Source organism: Cydia fagiglandana, chromosome 3, assembly GCF_963556715.1.
Source record: "Cydia fagiglandana chromosome 3, ilCydFagi1.1, whole genome shotgun sequence".
Classification (NCBI taxonomy): Eukaryota; Metazoa; Arthropoda; class Insecta; order Lepidoptera; family Tortricidae; genus Cydia; species Cydia fagiglandana.
This window is the reverse complement of record NC_085934.1, coordinates 22338004-22355872: the sequence shown is the minus strand read 5'-3', so window position 1 is coordinate 22355872 and position 17869 is coordinate 22338004. Positions and strand designations below refer to the sequence as shown.

Genomic DNA, 17869 nt, shown 5'->3' with positions numbered 1-17869 from the left:
ACCAAATTGTCATTACTTACTTAGTTATCAATTTGATATTAACTACAAGTAAAAACTTAGCTTCAATTGTTCATGTACATATTGTTAATACTAACCTCCAAAGTCTTCATAAATACAAGCCAGTTTTTATGGAGTAAATCCAACCTGTACTGTTTAGTGAAGCAGCCCACATAAGATATGAATGCGCATACAAGAAGCACATCACCAGGTAAAGTTGTACTCTGCTGCATGAAGCTAAAATATTTTAAAGCTTAATTTAATAACATTGAAAACTGCTAGAATTTTTTAAAGTACCTATAGGTATATAGAATGATGACACATAAAACAGTGTTACTCACTAAATTTTCACAGAGCTTCGTAAACTTAGCTAGCGTATATGTGTGTATGGGTAAAAATTTTTTTTTTGTATATAAGTAAATATAATAAGTTACTTAGAATCTTACTTTGAAACCGCTTCTGCCCATCTGACATTCTCACTTGCCAAACCATTAACCAATCTGTTAGCGAGTTGAATAGTTCTATTTGTGGCATCGGCTTCTTGTTGACATTTTAGCTTCTCTGCTGTAGCCTTTTCGAAATCAGCAGTCAATGTCGCTAACTGTTCTTCTAAAGACTACAAAGAAATAGTTGTTTGAAGTAATGTATCATTAACTTTATCTGTATCTATATATAAATGTATAGTATTGATACTTACAGCAACTTTAGCTTTGATAGCTTTCAACTTCTCAGAAGCTGCAGCCAGTTCGGCGTTGGCAGCTGCCAAAGCTTTCCGTTTAGGTTCAACGTCACAGAATACCTCAAAGAATTTGATAATGTTTATGACCCACGCACAAAGACCTGCTGCGGCACCTGACTTTGATCTTATAAATTCTGCAAAAAAAATACAATTGCTGAGTAGTAGTCTCCTTACCTACATTTAGTTGCACAAAAGAAAGGAAAGTGGTATTTTCATATATCGTCAATGCAATAAAATCAGAGAGTCAGAATAAAAATACCTGGTTCAAATTCTGAATCTTTTAGATACGGCTGAATAGCTTTTATCACATCTGGATGAATGTTTTCCTTGTCATAATTCACAAGCGCCTCCAAAAACGTGTCAACTTTTGCCATTACGACCTGCAATACAAATAAATGTTTATTAAAATTTTATCAGAACAAACAATAACTGCGAACTGTAATGGCCTTATTTATGAACGGGCTACAATACTCAATTAGCTATTAATAGTTTGTTTTAATCTGTCATTTTGGTTTATGTATTTGTAAGATGGGGCTAAGATATAAATTAATTAATTGAAGCTAGTAGTTAGTAAAGTTTTGTGAGGTTATATAAATACCTTAGCTGCCTTCCAGCTCCTATCCTTAGGGATTTTTCCACCAGGAGCTAATAGCACCATCACAGCAGCCGTAACATTAGTGACTGCGCCTGGAGGTGACCCAAAAGACTTCAGTTCCGTAAGATTAGCTTTGTTTAATGTGTTTAAAGCTTCTTGTGCAGCTATAAGTGCCGGTTCTGCTTTGATGAGGTCCTCTTCGCAATCCTTTTGTTTCTTAGATACTTCTTCTGCAATTACTGCTACTTTTTCTTCCTCCTCATCAGCTATAATTTAAAACAATGCACTTAGATAACAGTTTTAAAATTAATTTACTGTGATCTTTACTGCATTCATGTTTATTACCTAAAGCTTTTTCGCTCTGTACTTTAGCTGTTTCAACACCAACTCGTTCAATAAGTTTATCAGCCGCTTCATTTTTTTGTTGCAACTCAATTTCTTGGATAGCTAATTTTGCTTTCAATTCATCGACTTGCGATGCTGTACTGCGTAGTTTTTCTAAACCATTTTCTAATCTAAAAATATTTCAACATTTTCGTTATTAATCAACTTAAAAGTAGATTTAATTTTCTCGGGACAATTTTTAAATAATCATAATTCATTTTAATTACTTACCTAGTTATCTTAGCTCGTAGTTCATCAGTTTTATTATAAACCAATTTTGAATATAAACTGATCTGCTCAAGATAACTTTTTGGGGTTGTATAATTGTACCTCCTTTCATTCGCTAAATACGCTTTTGAAATAGTATTCACCGATGTATGGACATATGCCATAAATCTAGAAATTGAATCCCGTAGGGCGACCTGCAACGTATACATTAAATTAAACTTGACTGAGGCTTAAAACAAAAGATACAACATTAGCACTGGGCAACTGCTATGATAGCTGTACCGTTATTATAAATTACTCGTAAAAATCTTACCGGTAAAACACTTAGTTCTTCCAAAAACCGCATAGACACCGAAACAAGGGCTTCTTGTGGCCATTCATGAAACCAATTTATTGAAGTGCAATTGATCAGAGCAGGGAATTTTCGAGATCTCACTCTCAATGTAGAACCCACTGGCGAGAAGCACAGTACGACTTTCAATTGTCTTCGAACTCTGTCTATAAAGAATTTCCAGCAAACTTCTCTCGTGTCTGGAAGACCTGCTCCTTTTACCTATGAAAATAATAAATTGTCATTTTGAAAAAAGTAAATCAAAAAGCAATATTATATTTTTGTCTTATTTAAGTTAAAGATGATGATAGCTACCAGTTTAAACGATTACCTCATTTCTAACACCGGCAAGAATATTTTCAATTTCATCATCGGGAAACAAGTCTGCGACTTCACCAGATGCCAACATATCATTGATAAGAACCAAGAATTGCTCATTGGCAACCTGAGCATCGGTCATCAAGAACATTATACCTACATTCTTAAGTCCAGTTTTGATGTATAGATTTGACAGTTCTTTCTAAAAAACACAAAACAATTAACCACCTAGCATTTCGTTATGGTTGATATTTTTAATTTTGCAAAACTGATGATACCTTAAGATCTGTGACCCCGTAACCTTTCTTAAGTTGAATTTGAATAACTTCCAAACTTGATATAAAGGCAGCTAAGCGTGAAAGTGACTGTTTTCCAGAACCTCCTACGCCTACTAATAAAGCACTTCCTCTTGGACTTTCTAGGATACGGTTAATTCTGAAAGAATAAAAATAAATAAGAGACGATTTAGAGATTTCTAGAACTTTCATTGAAGGCAAAACACCTATTTTCAAAAACTTGATAAGTAACTAGTTCAAAAATTAAACGTAAACTTGTGTCATGTAGATACGTATGTATCTTAAGTATGTACATAGGTACTTACTACATTATTTTATTACCTGCAAATATGCATCATAGCATCTTCAAACAGCACTAAATTCATAGCAGCTATAAGATCATTGTAGCTCGCCATGGCTTCCGTCAGTAATTTATTCAGCTTCTCCCAACTACCAACTGACATGTACTTAGGCTCACCAATGCCACCAGCAAAGTGACAGAAAATGTTAGGTCTCTCGAATACCACACCTTCATCTATTTCCTGTAAGGACATGTGATCTTTAAAGTTTTATTTGTTCCAAATTTTTATAAATCTCTCTGTTAAGAAGTACACCTACCTCAAAGTTTTTCTTACAAATATCAACCTGCATCTTCAGAAAAGCGTCAATGTCTTTTTCTTCAGTAAGTTTATCGCCGTAAACACGGTGGGTCTCGTGCATCCATAACCGAATTAAATCTGATGTATTTTCAAGACATTCATTGGAACTAAATAAGAGACCCTGAAAATGTTACATCTTAAATTTTAAACTGCCTTTGATCTAATTCAATGAAAGTTTTTGTGTTCATTGTTTTGAACTTTCTCGTGTAGTTCTGAAGATTTCACTAAATGTTTTTTCTTCCTTTATTGTCGAATATACAAAGTTTATCTCACCTGGAAAATGTTGGATAAGTCTCTCAAATTAAATATGTAATGGAATTTTATAGCAGTTGGTAGAAATACTTGAGATACTTTATTGTGTAGCGCAATGGAAGCCGTGACAACATTAGCTGAAATGAAAATTAAATAGTTAGGAAAATACATAATATAAAAGCTGAATATTTTTACATATATTTGTTTGAACTTACCTGATAACTTGGCAATCGCTGGACTGATTCGCAACTCAGGATTGGTAACATGCTGACTCAAAATAGAATGGTAAATATTGTTCAGCGCTTCTGTATTCGGAAAACTAATCGCAAAAACGCAGAAATGCCTTTGCAATCTAGGGTTGATGGTAAAACTGCCTGATGTTGGATTCATGCAGGACACGTATTGGGTATTATGGATATCTTTCAGAGAAAGCTTGGTTCTGTCATACCAATGGTTGTAGTCTAAATGTTGTCTAATGATAGTGTGAGGTTGCACTGTCCCGTAATTGTCTACTTCAGGCATATTCATGTCATCTATGAAATAAACTAGTGTTTTGCTGCCTGGCGGACCATAATTGCGGCCTGCTTTTTTTTCTAAAGGTTTTTCTAGAACCTTCTGCAGCATCTCAGAAGAGGTGTAAAAATTAAACGGTACCGATTGGATAGCGTAGTTTTCTGACAGCCTGAAAAAGTCAAATAGTTGATAAGTAACAAAATTTATAGAAGGAATAAAATTATGATATCAGATATCTGATTGAGGTACCCTTGTAACTTCTCGTTGACCAAGACTGTTTTGCCGCAACCAGCGCCACCGACCAACATGACTGGATGCTTGTTTTTCATTAGTAAGTCCAGGAAGTACCTTATTCTAACGGTTTCCGCTGTTGGCACTAACACAGCCTGAAATAAAACGAATTTAGAACTGCAATCCCTTTTCAGTACATAATATATGATTAATATGTACTCAAAGGGTTCATAATTAGGTGGTGGTAAGGGTACATATGTAAAGTCATACAAAGTTGCACATACATTTGGTACAGAGTTTCTTCATCGGATTTACTGGTTTCCATTATCCTTTAGTAAGTAATCTCTTACCTGTAGTGGTATGTCGGGATCTAATTCAAACTTGGGAACTTTTTCTGTCCATAATGTAAACTGTTTAGTTTCAATGTCGATATAGTAATCAAACACTGTGCCGCCAGCAGGAAACTTTACGTTTTTAAATTCGTTCACCCACCACTTTGTAAATTCTATAACAAAAGTGTAGTCGTGAATTTGCAGGGCAATTTGTACACAATACGACAAAACCGTTTTAAAATATTTAGCAGCAGAAGTTGCTAAGCTAGCCAGGTATTCAAAATGATCTTGACGCGACATTATTGTAAAGAGAATAACAGCGTATCAAGGTAATTTTGAACACCTCGCCCGTTTAGCAACTTCTGCTGCTGACTGTACCTACCGACTCTATAATCTATTGCAGTATCCTGAAACATAGCTGATCCAAACGCCCAAACGCAAGCGAACACGAAATACATGTCATGCAACTCTTTTGGACAGTCAGCTGGAGTATTTTCAGGGACTAGCAGGCAGTTTAGTAGATGACACAGCATTTGAATATGAGCCATTTCTGCTATGGGAGTTATCTTCTTGAATCTGTTTCTTATCGTCTCCAAACACGGCGGAATGTACTTATCAAAAAGCATGACTAGATTTGATTTTTCTGCTGGTATTTTTCGAGTTTCTATCCAACTTGTAACATATCTGAAAAATTTTTTGTTGAATTAAAATAAGGAGTCTAGTTTATATCAATCAATTTGTATTATTTAAAAACATATACATGGAACTTACGGATTCCATCCTAAATCTTGTGGATTGATGTACAGAATACCAGCTCTAGAAACCGTAGCTGGAGTTGCAGTACGAAGGTTCGAAATCTCAAACATCAATCTCATTGTAGGAGTAAGTGCTATTCGTTCATTACTAGCAAGCGTCAAAATTTTGTTATCGTCCATGACTGTATTGAGTGACTCAATCCACATTGGATCTATATCACCGTCTAGAACAATCCATTTAGGATTTTCGCCTACAATATTAGCTTGATCTCTCATAATGACTGAGAATAAACCATCTTTCCATTCTCTAGTTGCTGGATTAATTATGCCAAATAGTTCGTCGTTAGTGACTGCCTTTGGATTCAGATCGTTGAAAATAGGTTTCTTTTTAAGATTTTGGTAAGTTTTGAACAACGATTTCCACACTTGAGTTTTTCCTGTACCAGCATTGCCTACAATGAACACAGAGTGGCGAACTTCTAACAACTCTTCCAGTTGAACTACTTTTAAGATGAAATTGTCTTCTGGTTGAAGCGAGAGGTCCATTGCAGCTTGTTTTACTGTTCTTTCGAATTCCAAGTCACGTTTTCTCGGTACTTCAAGTGCAGGGAATAAATCACCTATGAGTCCCATGAATACAGGCATATCATCTGTTACTACTTTTGGTATGTTGAAGTCACGAAGTGCTCTCATCAATACTTCTTCTTCTGGTCTTCCAGGATCGCCTCTCTATTAAATAACAATTAGTGTCAGTTATTTGAGTGCATTTTTTTATAATTATAAATAAAATTAACATCTAAGTTTATACCTTTAAAGATCCAGCTACTACCAACACGGATTTAATTGCTCTCAAGCCCCAATCATAATGATCTTGCTTCGAAAGCAGTTCTTTACACAATGTGTATAAAGTAATAAATTTCCGCGCTAACACTCTTGCATCCTGAAACCCTTCCGCTACCAACATAATTTCACAGATAAGTTCGAAATCTGGAACCACCATGGCACAAGGTCTAAAGAGGGCTTTCAAATTTTCAGGCAGTTCGGTTCTACCGGCGTAACCAGGATTCATGGTTATGAAGATGCCAACGGATGGGACTAAGCTTATTATTTCACCCATAAAGTTGAATTTCTCTTTTTTATCCCTGTAAAAATATTATAAATATAAATAAAAATAATTTTCTTGTTCGATTTTTGTTTTCAACTGTACTTTATGAATTTACCTTATAGCATCTTGAACAGATTTTACTTGCACTGCCACTACAGATAATACTTCAACAGATATTCTATTGAATTCGTCAAAGCATCCCCAAGCTCCAGTTTGTGCCAATCCTTTGTAAATATTTCCGCAAGACTAAAACAAAACAGTTTCTTTAATAATTTGTTCGTTAAAAAGACGCGAGGTTAGGAGTTCAATTTAAGGAAGCAAAGATTTCGATTCAAATAACCGTTAATATTCATTAATATCTAATTATTCTTACCAAGCTATTCGGTTGTATATTTTTAGAAGGTAAATTAATCACAGAAAATGTCCATAAAGATAGACGTTAAACGAAGCTTTATTTATTTTATGCATATAATTAGGTAAATGATATAAGTAAATAATTTTGTTTATTCTATATAAGTATACCTGATAATCCATTTGTTCTGAGCAGTTAAATACATAAACCATAATACCCAAAGCTCTTCCCAAGTCCTTAGTTGTCTCTGTTTTTCCAGTACCCGCTGGTCCTGCAGGACCTCCTCCCATTATCAAATGCAATGACTAGAATGAAAAAAATCTGTTAATTCGAATTTAACTGTTTTTATTTCAGCGAAATCATTATTGAAATTGGTACCTGGGTTAGAGTAATATAGCATCGGTCAGTCAATGGTGTGATCACAAGTCTAGGAGTATTACCCAAATACTCGTAGCTGTATCTAAATTGCGCATCACAGATATTTGCAAAGCAGTCAAATTCTTTCTCATCCCATCTTTAACAAATATGAAAAAATAGAGTTTCAACTAAATCTAAAGATGAAGTTTAGTGATGACGATGATTTGTGTTAAATTAACGATGATAATGACTTCAATGAAGATATACATAGCAATTCAAAAGAAGAAAGCTAATATGATGTGAAAATGAACATGAACCTGAAATTAATGATCGTGATGATGTTGATGACGATGTTCTACTATTGTTTAGACCTGTGCCGTAGTTGTGACTGCCATTGAAACGCTGATCCAGCTTCAACTTTTCCTTGAATCATCTTACTAACTACGTCTCTTGAATGTACATCAATAGTGCAAATTGTCATAATTTTCTGACGATCCTGCTTCGTTAGTTCTCCAATCAGAAGTGTGATCAAAGTGCTGAGCTGGGCTACTTGTTTCTTGAAGTAGTCTTTTAGTGCATTGTCATAGCCTTCCTCTAGCCTAGCAAATGCCATATTCACTTCAGTAGTCCACCAGATTTGAGAGCCACATAAAGAGACCTGAGCCATGAAGTCAAACAGCCATTGCTCTCTTGGTTTCTCTTCGTAAGAAACCATCCCTTCACCGAAGTAATTTCGTATGGATGATCTCATGATGTCTTGTAATCTATTGAGCCAAACTTCTACCTATAAATTAAATGAATGAATCAATAACTGACGACTGAGATCAGTGTAACACAAATAAGTTTAATGTTTTATTATAGTGAACTTACAGCTCCAGTACAATCACAGTTTCCATGAAATGGGACGTATTCTCCATCTTTCGCTATCATTCCAGCAGCTATTTTTCCAGGTGTATCAGCTGCTTCGATAAATTTCAATTTTGCTATTGAATCAAAAAGTTTTGTCAAATGCCTGAAAACAATTTAATTATGTACGGTTTTAGTTTAGCAAAAAATACATTTTGACTTTAATTTATCCATGTGCGTCATGTCTTACCTTATCACCAAATCTGCTTGGTTCCCATTGGATAAGATATCTAACAAATCTGCTGATGAAACGAAGTAGAACCTCGGGAATGCCAGCCTTTTTGTTTCCAAATACTCAGCTAGAGCTTTTTCACAGATTATTAGATCGCTTTGAAGACCGTCGAGTTTTGCAACTAAGCCTTCTTTGTTTGTACCTTTCACAACATTTGGTGTTTTGGACATGTCCGTTGACAAAATCTAAAAAAAAAGCTTTACGCTTGATCAACGGAATATTAATACTGCATTGGGGTTGGCGGTTTATTTTTATAATTCATAATTCTTATTCGTCAGAAAACAGTAACATAAGGTCTTAAATTATTATAAATAATCCAACATCAACAATCCTTGTTTTTATGTAATATCAACTTACCTTAAATTCGGAATCAATTCTGTCAAACCTCGCAGAATCATCTGGTAACTGTTTCCTTATATCTTCTGAACTCATAAAAATACTCTCCAGATGTGTCCACGTACGTTGAACTTCAAACCAAACTGTGATCACTTGGTCAGCAATCGATAGTTTTTGTTGCCAGCTCGACACTTCTTCTAAGAAATGAGCTATGAATTTTGAAGTGATTAGATTTTGCAGTTGAACCTAAAATTTAAATTATTATGAAGCATTGTTATGTCTAAAAGCAATACATTTATTTATTTTATTTTCTTGTTACCTGATTTTCTTCTAATGTCTCAATCAGCTCTTCACTTGCTCTCAAAAGTATGCAACCAGTTCTCTTATGAACTTCTTGTTCAAATTCCATCCCACTCCACGTCGTATTTAAGTCTTTAAGTGTTTTCTCCATTGACATCTCTTTAACAGCTTTATCTACAATATTCTTCACTTCTTCCTCACATTCGTGCAAGTTGAGTGCTAATAAGTCTGCCAGCGTCGTATTGGCATCCATAACTATCCTTACCTAGATGATTCAAGATGTTTTAATAATTTTCTCGTTACATACATGAAAACATACACTCTGTCTAACACCAAATCAGGAATAGGGAATATGGAAAACACACAAATTACAAACCTACTTCGATTCACTAAAATGACAGCACAAGAACCTGATCTAAAAATAATGGATCAACATCACATGAACAACACCACAAATGAGCACGTAATCATCATAATATTAGTAGTAGACACATGTAAAAGCAAAGCCATGAACGGTTCAGGTATGATTATTTGTGCTATAAAATTTGTAAAATATACAGTGAAAGAAAACAATACCATGCTAAATGCTATGATTTGGAAAAGAAGGACATAGAGTAGGTATGGCATGCCGAAAGTTTGTTTGCCTCTCGTGCCTTTGAAGTACTTACAGTGACTTCAGGTGGCAATGCAGCTAAGCTCTGTGGATCATAAACATATTTACATTCGCGAGCATTCTGTACATTCCTTTAACACATTTCTGTATGAACATTCCCTTCAGGCAAAGTAAATGCGTCAATATCAAATAATATATGAAATAATTCAGTGACAATTTCGTCATAACAAAAGCAATAATTGTGCTAGTACAACATCGATCCATGCACAATGCATAAAATATACATTAACGGTACATTACACAATATTCACACCCATAACATCAGACTGAGATTCGTGTGCGTTCCATTGGCTATGGAGCTAGATGAGATTATTTACATTGACATTATATACATAAAGTATAAGAACAGAATTTGAGTCTGTAATATAATTTCTTAGTTCTTTAAATATTTTACTTACCTTGGTACTTCTCATTAGTTGGTCCCAATGCCTTTCTCTTATCGCCGGATTTTGCAACTCACCAACTGCTCTCAAAGATGTTAGCATATTTTTTACAGTTGCTTCCAAATTTATATAGGTGTCCCAACTAAAATTAACTTACGCATTAAACCTTCAAGAATTAACATACATGTTGTATCTGTTTCTGCTAATAAATATTGCCGAATTACATTTTACTTAAAAATATTTACTGTCGAATACTAACCTTCTCATTTCCTTATCCAGCAACCTTATTTCCTTTGCAAACTTTTTACATTCAATGTCCATATTTTCAACATCGATTTTACGCCATGGCGTAGTTTTCCAATCATCGATACTGGTTCTTACTATGAACACGTAATCCCATAGTTGCTATTAAAAGAAAAAGATAATGGTAACAGAATTAAAAAAAAATTACAATAGAACTTTATACGATACTGACTGTTATAATTAATATATGTTTGTAGGCACTAGCCTAAAAACATAATTGTATTATAAAATATCCTTTACCTTGAGCATCCTCAATTCTTTTCTGCACTGCTTTAAAAATTTAAATTCTGGAACATTAACCTCAAATAATGAACCCGATTCTTGTATACCCTTCATGTCTGCTTCCAGATTCAACAATTCATAATCTACTTTCGACATCACTGCATACGGATCTTCACATTCGTATTTGAAAAACTGAAATCATTTTATGTGTAATTTTACTAAACAAAAGACGTTTTATTACACACATTTTGTAAGTAAAATTTGTTAACCTACATCGTATCGCTTGAAAACTTCTCTGTAATAAGTGACATGGCTGTCAAATGCTGCGATTTTCTTCCTTATCACTGATACTTCAGCTGCTTGCAATGGAGCTACTTGCTGTTTCACAGTTAAAGCCAATTTCTTTGTCGTTTGCCATTGCTCTGGTAATTCCTTTAAAACAGAATATTATTATGTTCAGTTGTTCATTAGTCTTCCTCTTTAGAAAACTGGTTAATTAAGTCATCTCTTACCTGTAAGAGCACATTAACTTCTTCAGGAATATCCATATCATAAAATTTGAGCAGTTCTATGGTTTCTGTTAGAGGTTGAAACATGTCATCAGTAGTCACCGCACGCTCTTTCACATTCATTAAATACCCCATCACTGTCACTAGAGCGTCATAATTTCCTTCTGGTACGGGCTGAAGTAAGCCTGCCAATTTTTGTAATGATTAATAATCTAATAAGTTCGATAAAAAATTTTATATGAAGTATTTTACGATTTATCTTACCTTCGTCAGCTTCACGTATGAAATTTCCAAGATCACTTAAACTCGAAGTTACGTTATTTACCAAATGTTCTTTATACATATTGCCCCATTTCCTAACTGTGTTAAGCAAAGCTTGACGGAATGGTCTTACATCGACCTAAAATGAAAAATTATTTTAACCCGTAAGTAAAATAACTAGATCATTAAAATGTAGCGTTTCCAGATAATTTATTGTTTAGAAACTTTTTACCTGAAACCAGCAATTAAATACTTTATAAGGTTCTATATCTTCAATATCCATGAAAAGATTTTCATAGTGATCGATTTGTTCTCTAAAAGCTTCCATTTTAGGCGGACATGGTTTTGGAGGAACCACGTCTTTATCCTCAGAGCCGATTTTATCAATCTCTTCAGGAGTGAGAATTCTTCCATAAGTAAGGAAGATTTCCATAACTGAATCTCTTTCTTCTAGCCATAAAAATGAGTAGTTTTCGAAAGTTTTACAAAATTCATTTGCATCTTCTATGACCTAAAAACCATTCATATTCATTATTAGATCGCCTACGAGATTGGATGTTACATAATCCCATTTAAGTTCTTTTTTGATTGTAAATTATATAAAAATAAAATATTTACCTTTTCTATCCCATTTAAAATATCGTCCTTCATTTCTATTATATCAGAGCTACGTGTAATTTGAGCTTCATAAGATTCCTCTTTCTGAGGATAAATTCTTTCTATCAAAGTAGCCATTCTCAATATGTCATCAATAAGACCAATTATCAAAGCTGTAAACCCTTTTTTCTCATTTGGATCTAAACTAGGATTGAAAACCATGTCTGGTTCAAGCAACTCGAGCTGAGCTTGAAACAGTGGCGATAGTTTGTTTTTAGGTTCCATGTGCTCAGTTATGTAGCCCATACTGAAAATTCAATATTTAGTCAACTAGTATTCATGCTAAACTGAAAAAAAAATGTCACATGGGAAAAAGAAAAAGAAGGCTGGAATCGAACCGGCGTCCACTGCTGTCGCACCTGCCGCGATAGCAGCCTTAACACTGGTGGACGCCTTGGTCACTTAATATATGGTTATTTTAATTATGGTTTCTTAATATATAAGTATATAAAATTTATTTCTGTTCATAATTTATATAGTACGTAATGTTTCTACTTAAAATAAAACAAATTAAAATATTTTCTAAAAATAGTATTCATGCTCCATATTATTAAAATCATTGTTTTTTACCTAGTTGCTATTGTCTTAAACAATGATTCTTCAAACAAGTTATCGATAAATTCTACATAGTTAAGCCATATTTGGCTGTCCTGATTATCCTGCATGTTAAACAACTCCATGTTTTCTTTCAACAATTCCCTAATTCGTTCTGCTGTTGATGTTATATCACTGTATCGTTTATTAGTTCTCTCTTGACGGTCGTCTAGATTTAGTAACGTATCCTATAAAATAAGTACATTATGATAATTACTGTCTTCAGATGTCAAATAATTAAATATAAATAAATACCTTATTAATAATAAATAAATACCTTTTTTTCTTCCTTTCTTTCAAATAATGGTTGAGATGACCACGTGCTCATAACAGATTTCATTTCTACTAAATTATCTTGTATTTTAGACATTCGTTGATACAAACTGCCAACTAGAGTATGCAGCTCTTGTAAATAATTCCATAAATCTAAAATCAAAGTTGTTAATAAATTTTGTATAAAAATAGACCAAGGCTAAATCTATAAAATATTTTTTTTTACCTTGAGAATTCCAATTTAGTTCATTTTGTGCCATATCTATTCTTAAATCGATAGCCTTTATTTCACTTTCAACCAAGTCGAACTCTACTTTCTGACTATTCTTTCGAATTTGATTATACCAATCAATTGTTATCCCTAGGTTAATCCGATACTGTCTGTATGTTTCTTGTTTTTCAAATAACTCTAGACTTTCTTTTGGAAGCAACTCTCGAGTGTCTGAATTGTTCCGTAAATGATGAACTTCTTTTAGAATGTCCAAAATCTACCAAAACAAACATTTATTAGTAAAATATTTTTCTTTGTACTTACAGATTTATTTCATTTGATATTGTATCTTACCATAGGACTGAAATTCAAAACTAGATCGGATCCATGGCGCGCCAATATCTTATTTTTTGTTTTAGTTTCAATAATTTTTGGTACACTTACTATCCAATCATTAAAGTATTTCTTTTTGAATTCGTTAATTTCTTCAATAAGTTTCTCATATCTTTCAAAAAGCTTCAAGGCATCTTCCGTATCCTTTATCCTACGTGCGAGAAAATTTACTTGAATATCGCTAAAGTGAAGAACTACCTTGTATGTATGTGTGTATTATTGTGAAAAAATCTATGAAGTGCTAAAATACAAAAAAGGCCAACGAAGTTATTACTATTGCTACTTTTACCCAGTGTCATGTGAAAATCAAATCTACAATAAACAGTAGGTAAAGTAAAGACGTCTCACAAGAAAGAAATGAATGAAACAGAAGAATTAAAGCCAGATAATCAGCTTTCGCAATTTGCCCCACCCCGATGACTTACGGGTGCGGCAAACTGCGAAAGCAGGCTACAGGCTTCGTGATCCTTGCTGCTAACGTCGTCATGTACAGGAGGCCCCCAGCCACTGGGGGAAGGTACGCATCCACCTCCATATGTCCGTACTTTTGGAGGCGATGGCTTTGCTCATTGAAAAGATCCTAGAAACAGAAAATACAGTCGAAGTAACCAATCTTAATCCCATTTATACAATGTACTTAATACTTACTTCGCAAATTTCTATCTCTTTCTCGAGCATTACTAGTATTTCACAATATTTTGCGGTAAATTCGTTTTTTATTAATGGTCGTTCCAGAATTGATCCTATAATGTCGATTAACTGAAAGATGTAATCAACGTTTAAATAGATCATCAATTAGTTCTGAGTTATGTACTTTGATTTCTATTTAAATACTACCTTAAAAACAGCCTCCAGATTAGAACAGCTATCGAAAGACTCCACTAATACTGTAGATAGTTTTAGATCCAAATCTACAATATTATCTTGAAATTCTTTAAAATCATCATCAAACTTATTGTCATCAGGATCCAAGACGTCATAAGATTTAGAGGCAAACCCATGGAAATATGAATCAAATTCAGCAGATATCTCCCTAATCTGGCCACTGAGGACCCTGCCTTTCATGCCACCAATTTCTATTTTCTCTAGCTTCTGAAATTCCATAACGGTCTTGAAAAACCATTGTATAGTATTCAATCGGTTTAAAAATCGGTTCATTCTTTCGAAGACTGCGTTTGGATGAAAGGTCCATGGTACAACAGTTCTGTCTACAAAATATTTGGATAAATTATCTTTGAAATATTCGAAAGTGCTCCGAAATTTCTTCAGTATGTTTATTGTAACTTGTATACGTTGTGTTGCTTCATCAATGTCGCTATGGAACAATGTGCTTGGATCTAAGCATTTTTTTGCCTGAAACATATTAATTTTCAGTTAATTATTTGGACCTTAATTAGGCATGTTATTTCTCAAAACAAATGAATGATTTACCTGATATATCAGCAAATTACAAATCTGTTTTAAAAGCACCATAAGTTTCGACGAACTGCAGTAATACTTTGAGTCTCTCCATATCATGCATATGACGTGGAACAGTGGTCGGAACAGAGGTTCACATTCTGTGAAATCTGTGTCTTCTAAACCTTGGAAGTGCTTCACTAATGTTCTTAAATATAAATCTATTTCTTGAGCTTCGGCCAATGCTAAAATCAAAATGAATGATCGCTGTTCATTTAAGAATACATCGTCCGTCCAGTGGGAGAATTATGTTTTCTAATAAACCAATTAATTTATGTATAAATCAGTAGGTACCTATATTAATATTACTATTGTTGTTCTACTGATTCCCAAACTTTTGGTCTAAATCATATAGTTTATTTTGCTTATTTTTCGCTTTATCAACTAAATGGCAAATGGTGGCCACATTTTTCCTAATGACTTTTGTAGCAGTAGTGAAGCAGCGGTCGTGCCCTATGCTCTTAAGACGATATTAATAATAAAATCAAAAACTTACCAGAAACGATGTTCTTGAACAATCTGCTAAAGCACGGATAGTAAGCTGAAGTTGTCTTCTCAAGTATAACTGCCATGCAACGAACTCTATCGCCTCTCAGCTGATCGTAAATGTAGTTTAGGTTGCTCAATCTAGACTTCCAAAATGCTAACTCTACATGAAAAACAAAACAAAAGAATTTGAGATAGACTCAAATTTAAATTCCGAATTTATTTAAGTACTTTTATTAAGTAAGTACTTCGTTGTCATATTAAAACGGACAGACCAAGAAATAACAGAAATAATTTATGCAGAATGCGCAGCCACTTTAGTTAAAATTGCTTTAAATCCTTAAATAGTCGAGCAAACAAGATAGAACAATTTTGGGCTTGATTGAAAAGTGATTATTTTTTTTAGATTGCTAGTACATAGGCTCCCAAATGTATTTAAGAATTTTCCTCGTGAAGTTTCCTCATCTAAAGAGTAACGATCTCTTAAGTTCTCAGATACATCCTAAATGAAACCATCCACACTCACCAACAGTCGGCACCGGATTCTGTCCATTATCGAACGCTTGCGACGAATCCTCCATCATCACATCATTGATCTGCTGTGCCCACTTGATGACCACTCCTTCTATAGCGCTCTTCAGATATAAGTCTACTTCCTCGCCGCGAAGCACCTCCTTTTCCGCTTCGTACACTAACTCTACACCCACGGGCATGGGAAGGACGGTTTGCCCGTTGACTTTGCCTTTGACCTAGTTTGAAGCCATTAAAAAGGGATTTTTCATCGTCAGAAATCATTAATAGTTCGTGTTCGATGGAAGGGAAATTTTGGGGAAGGCAAATGTGTGGTAAGTATCTATGTTTATTGAAGAAAAAAATGTCTTGTCATCTTATCAACCGTCCACAAAGGAGCAGGTTTACTAAGTTTACTTAATTACTGTTCACTCCTGGATTTCGCCTTCATTTAAAAATTTGTAATCAAAAGGAAGTGTAGCGCAGAATATTTCGACAATTTTTATTGTGTAATGATAACATTAATTTGTTATAATCGCCAGTATTCGATGATCTTCCCGTCTACTAAAATAGCACAAAAATTACTTTGATTTGTTTTATTTGAGATTTTCCATAATGAAGAACTTCCCATACTATTTTGGCTACAATAAAGTGAACATGTTCAATCATACTGGAGAAAACGTAATTTTCACAATATTCTTACCTCATAAACAGTACTTTTGAGGCTATGTATTTGCTTGAGGATGTCCTGCGAGACCACCAATGGCCAGCCCTCATGATTGAGCGGATTGGATAGTAGTGGAACAAATACCTCGTCTACCAGGGAAGCCAACTCATCGATTAGCCTTGGAGCTAGGTCTCCTAGAAATTGAATAATAGGGCTCGTATTGAACTGAACCGTTTAAAAATATCCACAAAATTTACACTTTTTTTATATTCATTTCGGAACCGTTTTTTGTAAATTGGTGTGCTTCGGTAAAATTCGGTCAATAAATAAATATCGGTCATTGGCCAATATCAATAATATAATTACTATCACCCTTTTCACAAATGTTACTTGAAGTCATGTCCTGAGACATACCTAAATAGGTACCCATATTATGAGAAAAACAGTGCTTCGTGAAGTTACACAAGGAACTACTAAAGTTCCACTTTTTTGTCTGTATCTTATTGTTAAAGCTTCTACTTTCTTATAATTTTCCAGACATTGTTTTTTCAAGACTTGTACCTATCACTTTGCTAAAGTATAACTCACCAACAAAAACTTACCAAAAATGATCATCTCCGAGCAATTCTCCTTCGGCACCACATCCGGTCTCTTCTTAACATAATACACCGCCTTATTCTTCAAATAACAAGGAAAAGATATCACCGGCACCAACTGAGCGGCATGAGTCAACACAACCACTAGAAGAACAGGGAACGGCTTGTCCACGAAATCTCTTAAAGTCGACCTGTGTTCTTCCACGCTTAGAACTCTCGTCCATTTTTCTGGCTTTAACTTTAAGGATTTGACAGCGTAAGATCCTATGAAGTCAAAGCGAGGATCCTGATTGGATGATGATCCTCCTTGGTCCATGGTTGGTTCAGGTCATAGCTGGTTGGTGGTCGGGTAGCGATTGAAAAGGCAGAGGCTACGAAGCGGGTCACGCGATGCAAACGGGTCTTTATGGAGGGATGTCTTTTGTAATGAGCCGACTTTGGATACGTTAAGGTAAAAATTGCTGGAGGGTTGACAA

At 34.4% G+C, this 17869-nt stretch overlaps 1 protein-coding gene across 1 annotated transcript in view; it reads right to left on the bottom strand.

The window, feature by feature from the left end:
- LOC134680464 (dynein beta chain, ciliary) overlaps nucleotides 1-17869 on the bottom strand; it is a 29749-nt gene extending 11880 nt beyond the window's left edge. The window contains exons 1-48 of the mRNA XM_063539595.1: nucleotides 17400-17869; nucleotides 16834-16991; nucleotides 16147-16369; nucleotides 15631-15783; nucleotides 15108-15319; nucleotides 14514-15029; nucleotides 14325-14435; nucleotides 14102-14256; nucleotides 13638-13857; nucleotides 13299-13560; nucleotides 13077-13225; nucleotides 12776-12987; nucleotides 12167-12452; nucleotides 11781-12059; nucleotides 11552-11687; nucleotides 11291-11472; nucleotides 11052-11210; nucleotides 10797-10970; nucleotides 10513-10658; nucleotides 10269-10395; nucleotides 9866-9895; nucleotides 9217-9462; nucleotides 8919-9143; nucleotides 8520-8746; nucleotides 8294-8435; nucleotides 7795-8207; nucleotides 7445-7580; nucleotides 7237-7371; nucleotides 6830-6960; nucleotides 6418-6751; nucleotides 5626-6338; nucleotides 5237-5538; nucleotides 4873-5027; nucleotides 4541-4677; nucleotides 3994-4460; nucleotides 3800-3915; nucleotides 3486-3647; nucleotides 3210-3409; nucleotides 2871-3027; nucleotides 2606-2794; nucleotides 2257-2496; nucleotides 1947-2137; nucleotides 1677-1846; nucleotides 1335-1597; nucleotides 996-1116; nucleotides 695-870; nucleotides 444-613; nucleotides 96-234 (exon numbers count right to left, since the gene is read on the bottom strand). Coding sequence (XP_063395665.1) covers nucleotides 96-234; nucleotides 444-613; nucleotides 695-870; nucleotides 996-1116; nucleotides 1335-1597; nucleotides 1677-1846; nucleotides 1947-2137; nucleotides 2257-2496; nucleotides 2606-2794; nucleotides 2871-3027; nucleotides 3210-3409; nucleotides 3486-3647; nucleotides 3800-3915; nucleotides 3994-4460; nucleotides 4541-4677; nucleotides 4873-5027; nucleotides 5237-5538; nucleotides 5626-6338; nucleotides 6418-6751; nucleotides 6830-6960; nucleotides 7237-7371; nucleotides 7445-7580; nucleotides 7795-8207; nucleotides 8294-8435; nucleotides 8520-8746; nucleotides 8919-9143; nucleotides 9217-9462; nucleotides 9866-9895; nucleotides 10269-10395; nucleotides 10513-10658; nucleotides 10797-10970; nucleotides 11052-11210; nucleotides 11291-11472; nucleotides 11552-11687; nucleotides 11781-12059; nucleotides 12167-12452; nucleotides 12776-12987; nucleotides 13077-13225; nucleotides 13299-13560; nucleotides 13638-13857; nucleotides 14102-14256; nucleotides 14325-14435; nucleotides 14514-15029; nucleotides 15108-15319; nucleotides 15631-15783; nucleotides 16147-16369; nucleotides 16834-16991; nucleotides 17400-17709 — 10257 coding nt within the window. The 5' untranslated portion in view covers nucleotides 17710-17869. The remainder of the gene's footprint in view (nucleotides 1-95; nucleotides 235-443; nucleotides 614-694; nucleotides 871-995; nucleotides 1117-1334; nucleotides 1598-1676; nucleotides 1847-1946; nucleotides 2138-2256; nucleotides 2497-2605; nucleotides 2795-2870; nucleotides 3028-3209; nucleotides 3410-3485; nucleotides 3648-3799; nucleotides 3916-3993; nucleotides 4461-4540; nucleotides 4678-4872; nucleotides 5028-5236; nucleotides 5539-5625; nucleotides 6339-6417; nucleotides 6752-6829; nucleotides 6961-7236; nucleotides 7372-7444; nucleotides 7581-7794; nucleotides 8208-8293; nucleotides 8436-8519; nucleotides 8747-8918; nucleotides 9144-9216; nucleotides 9463-9865; nucleotides 9896-10268; nucleotides 10396-10512; nucleotides 10659-10796; nucleotides 10971-11051; nucleotides 11211-11290; nucleotides 11473-11551; nucleotides 11688-11780; nucleotides 12060-12166; nucleotides 12453-12775; nucleotides 12988-13076; nucleotides 13226-13298; nucleotides 13561-13637; nucleotides 13858-14101; nucleotides 14257-14324; nucleotides 14436-14513; nucleotides 15030-15107; nucleotides 15320-15630; nucleotides 15784-16146; nucleotides 16370-16833; nucleotides 16992-17399) is intronic.